An 8,736-nucleotide genomic window follows, 5' to 3' on the forward strand; every position below is an offset into this window, starting at 1 on the left:
TCGCGCAACGCATTCGGGATGGGAAAGCTTTCCCCCCACCTAGGTTTTGCTCTTGTTATAATGAAATTTTTCGTTTTTTTTTTGTATGTATTTTCGTTATTTCGAGTTTTGTTGGTTGGTGAGTAGTGGGGTATGTTAGGCGGCTTGTTTGGGAAGAAAACGCAACAATATCTAACCTATTTTGCGTGTTTCAAAAGAGTAATAATATAAAGTAGTATTACTCTCCTTCCCCAATTAAAATTAAATTTAGTTGCCAAAGTTTGAATTCTCCTTTATTTCAAAAAAAATAAAATACTACTATTATTAGAAAAAAGACAAAAAGAAATATGTGAATGTGAAATGTTCCTAAAACCCAGAAATATATTTAGCTCCAATTCCAATATCGCTATATTTAACTTTTCCACCGTTCACTTGTCTTCTGCAACTTTGTACAAAATCTCTCTTCATCTTCATTTCTGGTATGTTATAATTTAAAATCTCTTACACCATTTATCAACAATTCTTGGAATTTGTGCTCTGTTTTTTTTTGTTTTTGGGTTTTAGTTCTTTTTCCGGGTATTTCTAGTTTGTTTGTTTTTCCCTGAGATGCTTTATTTTCCGTCTATCTTGATATTAATTCAATATCTAGTGAATTTCGTTTCATGACTAATCAAATATCGTCGTATAAAATGAAAAAAGAGATTAAAGAAATACTCTCTCCGTATTTTGGCTGTTTTGAAATTTTGAAATTCAAAATTTTAAATTTAGATTGTGAATTCGAATACAGAAGCTTTCAATTTTTATTTTTGAAAAAAAAGTAAAAAGTGTATTAGATCACAGTAATTAACAACTATAAGATATTTAAAAGATATATGAAGAATTTCGAGTTAAAATTCTTTTAGTGTGATTGTTAGAAATTTCAAACGTGTCACGTAAATTGAGATGGATTAGTATGAGTTTCAGGGAGTTGCTCTGTTTTTTTGTTTTACTCATATGTATTCTGGCCTTGCTCAGTTTCTAAAGTTATGAATATTTTTTCTTTTTTACTGTAATCTGTATCAGTTTTTTTGTTAATTATAGGGGATAATACATAACTAACCTTCATGTCTGAAATTTTAGAGATAAACTTAAACTATACTAAGATCCTATTACCTCTGAATTTATTTTATTAATAATTTTCGATCCCTTTTTGGTCTACGTAACACTATCTTGTGGGCCCATTAGTTGATTTTTTTTTTCAAGATAGTGTTACGTAGGCCGAAAAGGGGTAGAAAATTACTTATAAAATAATTTCAGGGAATAATAGTACCTTAGTATAATATAAGTGTGTGTTTGAGATTTCGGACATAGGTTGAGGGACTACTTGTACATTATCCCTGATTAGTCTTTTTATAAGCTTTAATTGTTGAATTTTTAATCCTGCATGGTATGAAAAATCATTATGTTGTTGGTTTTTGGTTTATTAATCTAATAAGTTTTTGCTAATTAATGGTAGATACGTATGAGCATTAGCCATGGAGAAAACAAAAGTGAATGCATTTTCTCCCGATACAGTACTTGAAGACTTTTTGAGGACAGCAGAATCCGAATCAGACTCTTCGAAAGCCAGCACATCGGAATTTGATGGCTTGAAAAATCAAAGATCTAGTTCGAGATGGACTGGTTTTCTAGAGCTATTTAGAAGTAAATCGAAAGGACATATGACGAAAGATCCTTTAATTAGTTCTCTGAAACTGTCCAAAAGGTTCAGCAGAAGCATGAGAGAGACGAGTAGCGGTGACATGCCGAGTTCTATCTTGGATAATGGTTTGAGCTATTTCAAACCTCAATGGAAACTTTTCACCCTATCTGAGCTTCAAATTGCAACCAATTATTTTCACCAAGGTTGGTCATCGATCAGCTCGATAATTTTAATATAACTCAAATCTTTGTACCCTTTCATTAAATGTAGTGACGACGTAGTTGTTGTTAAAGTTTTAGTCATGTTAGTACTTCAATTTGGGTCCATTGGTTGCTAGGAGTGCCGGTCGAGTGTAGGGCGGAGGAGGTTAGTAGGTTGCCGAGCGTTTTTCTAGTTTCCTCCAGGAGTATTAGTTTCATTTTTATATGTTTGCTTAGTCGTTAATCTATAGTAATATCTGTATTGTTTCTTCCATTTCGTTTATCTTATTATCTTGCTATTGTTATAACCACTTCCTTTTCATCTCTTTTTGAGCCAAGGGTCTATTAGAAACCGTCTTTCTACCCTAAAGGTAGGGGTAGGGAGGTCTGCATATACTCTACCCTCTCCATACATTACCTATAGTTTGTTGTTGTTTTTTGCTAGGAGTCTTTTGCGTTTGTCAAAGATATACTAGTAGAAAATGTAGAGAACTTCTAGTGTTAGAGATTTGATTTTTATAATATTGGACTCAGACGGATTTAAAAAGGAGCGACGCAGATTCATATAGCTGATACCAGCTTGCTTCGGATTGAGGCCTAGTGTTAGTAGTTATTGTTGTATGACTATCGTTAAATTAAAGAAGTTCCAATTTTGTAGTTTTTGATGGTGAAGACTTCGACAATTCTTTACTGCAGAAAATTTGATAGGAAAGGGTGGTTATGCTGAAGTTCATAAAGGACGGTTACGAAATGGCCAGTTTATCGCGGTTAAGCGGCTGACAAGGGGACCATTAGATGAGAGAATAGGGGATTTCTTATCTGAGCTAGGTATAATGGCACATATCAATCATCCAAACACTGCTAGATTGATCGGTTATGCCGTTGATGGAGGACTCTTTCTTGTGCTTGAGCTATCTCCTTATGGAAGCTTGACCAATGTGTTGCATGGTTAGTACGCTTCAATAGATCTGATGTACAATGTCGATCTTTTCTTCTGATTCTCTAACTCTATTCTACGATATCTCACAGTATCGAAGCAAAAACTAGAATGGAGAATCCGGTATAAGGTAGCGATAGGGATAGCTAAAGGGATATTGTATCTTCATGAGGGTGGTCAAAGAAGGATTATCCATAGAGATATTAAGGCAGCAAATATATTGCTCACGAAGGACCTCGAACCTCAGGTATTCTAACTATTCGTGACATTTCCTCCTAATTGTTAAGTACTTTAATGAAACTACAAAAGTATACTCAAAGAAACAGAATCCCGTTTTTCTTACGTGTTACTTTTTAGGTATCGATTAAACCTGAAATACTTTCTGCTTTGAATTTAGATATGTGATTTTGGGCTAGCAAAATGGTTACCAGAGCGATGGACTCACCTCACTATAGGGAAATTTGAAGGAACATTCGGGTACGTACACGTTTGGTCTTCCCTTACTTTCTTGCTTGTGATATAATGCTTCTAATTGTCTCTCTAAAATGTTGTCATAAAACCTGTGACTGCAGCTATCTTGCTCCTGAGTTCTTGATGCATGGCATAGTGGATGAAAAAACTGATGTTTTTGCTTTTGGAGTGCTTCTTTTGGAACTTATTACTGGACGTCGAGCCCTTGATTACTCACAGCAAAGTCTCGTCATTTGGGTATCTGTCATTTCTCCCATCATTATTATACGAGTTGGACTTACATACACCAACTGAGCAACCCTGCTACTACATGTTAATGTTTTTAAAAATGAAATTGCAATTGTTAGTCCATAGTAGTTGTATCCGTAGTATGTTTGCCTCTTGCTTAACTTATGCATCATTCTTATGTCGGGTGAACACGCTGAATCGAACACTCTTTTTTGTTTATTCAAGGCTAAACCCCTAGTGAAGAAGAACAGAATCAGAGAACTCGCTGATCCTTCACTTGCTGATGACTACGACTTACTACAGATGAACCTCATGGTCTTAGCTGCTTCTTTATGTGTCCAGCAGTCTTCAATTAAACGACCCCGAATAAATCAGGCAAGTTCTTGAAATTGTTTGATCAAATTTTTATTTTCAAGTAGACACTACATGTATACATGTTTAATTGATCCTTGTCTTTTGACAATCTCCTACGTTCGCTCTTCTTACAATTGTGTAACTATAATTAATCATAACTATGGGTCGATCCAGATTCTTCAGCTTCTAAGAGGCAACAGCGAAAGCCGGGATATAATCATGAGAATTAGAAAACCATCACATTGGAAGAGGTATTATGAAGAACTCTTTATCGCAGAAGAAAACAAAATGACTAGAGGGTTAAGTGGTTTAAGTCTGCAGCAACAAATAGCATTGGAAGTCTCTTTAAGATAGTGAATCGAGTTCGAGGCTCAAATGCTTGTTTTGTTTGTTAAAACTGACAAACATCTTCTTGATGAATTGGATTCAGTCGGTTTTTCCATTGTAATTATGGTACAACACGAAGTTGCACACTGGATCAATGCTTATGTTGGTACGTGGAGGCGGATTTAGGACAGAAACCAAGTTGAATCTATCACTTTTGGATCGAACCATGTTATATATATATCTATCGATATAATAAGAATACGCTCATTTTGAACTTAAGTGACTTTTTAAGTTTTGAATTCGTCTCTGTTGGTACCTACCTCGAGAAAAGAAGCTTATAGCAAGAAAAAAACGCCATGGGTCTTTGTACAATGCATCAGTGTGGGGGAGATCAAGCAAATGAAATCAATGAGATGCAGATTTTTTTTTAGTTTTTATGACATGTAAATACTTACTATAATCAGAGATATAAGAGTATATTGTATTGAAATTATTTGTTAAATTCTGTTAGTTCTTTACTTCTTTTTACTGTATTTGTTTTCCCTTGAAGGGGGAGGTTTAAAATTCTTCTTAGAGAAGAAAACTTACTTTGTTTTTGTGCAATTCTTTAACTTGATTAAAATTTTGTTTATAATTATAGATTATCCAAAAGGGCCTTTGATTATGTGAAGTTAGAGTGAACCGGCCTAACAGTTAATGAAGTGGTTGAAAATTATGATTTCTCAAGTTCAAAACTCAATGGAGACAAAAAAGAATTCTAAGTAATTTTTTTCATCTATCACTAGTATTTGTGGACAAAATTATTTGATGCTAGTGAAAGATGACAGATTTCTTGTGAAATTAGTCAAGATATGCGAAGACTAATCCAGATATCTCGATGATAAAAAAAACCTTGTGAAGTTAGAAGTTGGGAGGGTAAGTCCTAATAACAATCTTGGAGGGTGATTTTCCATTTCCCTCCAACAATGTGAGAGTGATATTGTCCATTTGTTTATAAAATTTTGTATCTTAAATTAAACTTCACTTAATTTAAGAGGAATTTTCCTATGTAATCACTTAAAAATAATTTAATTATGCTTAATAACTATAGTTTGTTAAGTATGATTCATAGCTACATCTTAAAGGAGATAGAGGTGAGTGAGATTGAGAGAGAGAGGAGAGAGTCAAGCGATAGAGACGACTAGTATTTGTATATATGTTGAATTATATATGTATATATGTCAAATAATTGTACATATATATAACTAATATATATATATATTTAGATATCTAACGAGGAGGTTAGAGGCGAGAGACAGAGAGTTCAAAGAGACTAAATATATTTATATATCTCTCGTATAATTATATTTGAATCTGTGTAAGTAATATAACTACAACTAAAATTAAGTTTATTTAGTAAGTTAATGCAAAAGAATTGAAATAATTTTCGCAACTTATAAGAAAATTATGTTTATATAGCAAAGGCTAAATACATAAAATTCCTCAACTTGACAGCAAAACTCGCGCTAGTAAAGTAAGTTATTCGGACCAGATCCAAAAAACGAATATCAAGGTCCTGTTCACCGTCTTCTTCAATACTCATAACTCCAGAAATATTGAGTCACTAAAGTTGAAAAAAGAGAGCCCATAATGGCAAATGTAGAGTCAGATTACATCTGTTTCATGTCATCTCTCTTGGGTGATGTAAGTTTTTATCTTTATTCTTCAAGAAAAACAGAGTTACAAAAGAAACCATTTTTATCTTCTTCATTTTTTTGGGTTATAAATTTCGAAAAGATTCAATCTTTAGGATCATGTTTCTGTTTGTTTTGCATGTATTTGATTTGGGTTTTTTTTTCTTTTCTTCTTGCTATTGAACACAAAAGTTCTTGGAAAGTAAGTTTCTTGAGTTGCAGAAACTGCAATATGAAAGCAGAGTTGAAGTGGTGTCCCAATTTTTTAAAGAGGCTGAAAAACTTGTAGACAACCTCACCACGTCTCTGTGAGTAGTAGTAATGTAGCTTTAATTGAATCTTTAAAGAGCTGATTCTGATTATTTATGCAGTCAGAAGGAGGTTGTGGATTTTAATCAAGTTGATATTGAAGTTCTCCAGTTCAAGAACTGTTGTTCCAGGTATTTCACTTTTTCTTTATATTTTGGGATGTTAGTGGGACGGGGCAAGTCTTGACCTTGCGCGCTAATACAAGTAAAAGTGGCTGTTTCCATGGCATTTTGGACAACTAAGAGAAGACTAAAAGTGGATTCTGTTTGTGTCATTTGAATTTAGATAGGGATTTTGTATAATTTCGTTCATGGTTGTTACTATCTGATATCAGTTCATTGTTTGATTAGAAGCCCCTCTTTTGTTTTGCAGTATAGGTGCACTAAGAGTATATAAAGGGTCTCCAGAATTTCTTGTAGTTTGAAGAACATTGACGGGTGAGTCTTGCGTTATGCTCTTTATTGTAACTCTTTCCTACAGATAGTTGGCAATTGTAACTATGTATGCACATCTAGTTACTACTTAGGTTCTATCACAAACGCTTGTTAGCTTGTAGTATGTTTACTGATATAATGACAATAAAGTCTGGAACTATTGCTGTATGAGCTTCTGTTAATTTACAGTTTCATAGAGTATAATGCTTGTGCTTTTTGTTCATTTGTATTCATAAATGAAATGGTGCCAATTTAAATCTTAATTTTCATTAATGTACTTTTCTTTTCTTTTCTTTTATGGTGCAGCTGTATGGAGTGTTTGCAAGTCCATCAAGGACGGATATCTTTTTGTTAAAAATAAACTCGAAACTTTGTTAAAGGTACGTAATCTATAAAGGATGCAAAGGGTTTCCAGATCAAGCATCATTTCATCGAAAATAAGTTGTATCTAGATAGTGATAAGAATACTAGAATTGCAGTGTGTCTAACTGTTTATGTTGCTAGCTAGGTTCTCCTGTCCTGCTTAATCATCGAAAGTTTGCAAATAAGCTCAAGAGTTCAATCTGATCTGTCTTTGTTTGATAACGCAGTCGGAGCAGGAAATACTGGCTGCTGGTGGTAGCATTCCTATCATACCTTAGGTGTTAATAACTTAGAAAAATGAAGTAGGGGTTTTGCTGCTGCAGAGGAGTTTCATGAGCTAGATTTTCGATTGTTAGAATTTCATGTGAATAAGAGTCTTCTTCGCAATCTATCATGTGAATAAGGCTTGCTTTACAAACTCAATTTTGATGTAGAGTGACTCTCCCTTTGTGGATACTTCAAGCTGTTAAAATCTTGAAATTCTGATGACTTCTATTTCCAAGAACATGATAATGTACTTGTACTATACTGCTCAATGGTATTAGTTTTTTCTTCAAAGAATCAATGATGTAAGTAATGTTGGAAAAATAGTTAGTATCTCAAAAAAAAATATAAAGGAGGACCATAGACAAGGTGACGTCGCACCTCTGTATGGTCTCTATTCATGTTTTATTAGATATAATGTACATATATTCATAACTCCCATAATTTTCAACTTTTCATATTCATAACCCTTAAATATTAAATATGAAACCAACCTTGATGACCAAATTCATATTGAGAATACAGTTCATATTCTAAGTTTACAAAATTAGTTCAAGAATTCAATGTGATCTGTCTTGTTTGATAATGCAGTTGGAGCAACAAATTGTGGCTACTGGTGGTAGAATTCCTATCATACCTTAGGTGTTAATAACATGAAAAATGAAGTAGGAATTTGCTGCCGCTGCAGAGGAATTTGAAGATTTTTCATGAGCTACTTGATTGCTAGGTTGGAAGGTCTAAAGAATTTCATGTGAATAAGTTTTTTCGCGATCTATCGGACTTCCTCACAATTTTGATGTGGAGTGAGTGTTTAAGTCATCAGTATTAGGCATTTGTTGAATTTGAGATGATGACCAAATTGATGTTTTCTGTTATTTGATGACTAAATCTTTGAATTCTAATGGCTTCTTTTGAGTGAGTGATGTAGTTTTTTTTTTTTTTTTTTTTTTTTNCATATTTGATGGTTTTGGACAGGGAATGGTAACTTCCTATTTGAAGTATAATGGAAAAAATGTGTCTTTTCTTCATATGAGATTTAATTATTTCTAACTTTTGAGGTAGGTGTCTAATCTTGTCCTGAAATCATGATATGAAGTTTAAGTTTTTGGGCGTTCAAATGCAAGTTGTCCTTTGATTTTACATACACAAGTTTCACCTTTATAATACCATGACAACAATTTAAGAAGTCTGGTTGACATGGTTTCAAATCATTATCATGGTTTAAATTTGAAATTTTATTTGAAAAATCTACAATTTGTGTTCTTTTCAATCAAATACATATGCAGTAGTTGAACTACTTAATTATTGTCATACGTCAGTGTTGGGCTTTGTGGAGGCTTGTGAGCCGGCCCGACCCATTACTGAAACCCTAGGTTAACCATTTGGTTTTCCTATAAATATGATCCTTGTATTTGTAATTCTAAGTAGTAGCACAAGTGAAATAAAATCCTCCTGTTACAGTCGTGGAGTAGGGAAACCGAACCACGTTAAATTCTTGTGTGTCCCGTTTGTGTTC

The 8,736-nt window shown here is 33.6% G+C and overlaps 1 protein-coding gene and 1 long non-coding RNA gene across 3 annotated transcripts; both read left to right on the forward strand.

Annotated features, from left to right (window-relative positions):
- The first annotated feature begins 260 nt into the window (after positions 1–260).
- LOC107029571 (receptor-like cytosolic serine/threonine-protein kinase RBK2) lies at positions 261–4,705 on the forward strand. Its single transcript, XM_015231006.2, has 8 exons — positions 261–458; positions 1,475–1,863; positions 2,557–2,808; positions 2,890–3,044; positions 3,195–3,274; positions 3,370–3,505; positions 3,722–3,871; positions 4,025–4,705. The coding sequence occupies exons 2-8, from the start codon at positions 1,494–1,496 to the stop codon at positions 4,202–4,204; spliced, it is 1,323 nt and encodes a 440-aa protein (XP_015086492.1). The 5' UTR covers positions 261–458; positions 1,475–1,493; the 3' UTR covers positions 4,205–4,705.
- A 971-nt stretch (positions 4,706–5,676) lies between these two features.
- Positions 5,677–8,147, forward strand: LOC107030863. Of its 2 annotated transcripts, none has more exons than XR_001458161.2 (5): positions 5,677–5,860; positions 6,222–6,290; positions 6,532–6,596; positions 6,900–6,973; positions 7,812–8,147. It is a non-coding gene; the product is annotated as an uncharacterized LOC107030863 (long non-coding RNA). The 2 variants fall into 2 exon arrangements; XR_001458160.2 differs by lacking the exon at positions 7,812–8,147 and adding an exon at positions 7,184–7,517.
- The last annotated feature ends 589 nt before the right edge of the window (positions 8,148–8,736 follow it).

Source organism: Solanum pennellii, chromosome 9 (genome assembly GCF_001406875.1).
Source record: "Solanum pennellii chromosome 9, SPENNV200".
NCBI lineage: Eukaryota > Viridiplantae > Streptophyta > Magnoliopsida > Solanales > Solanaceae > Solanum > Solanum pennellii.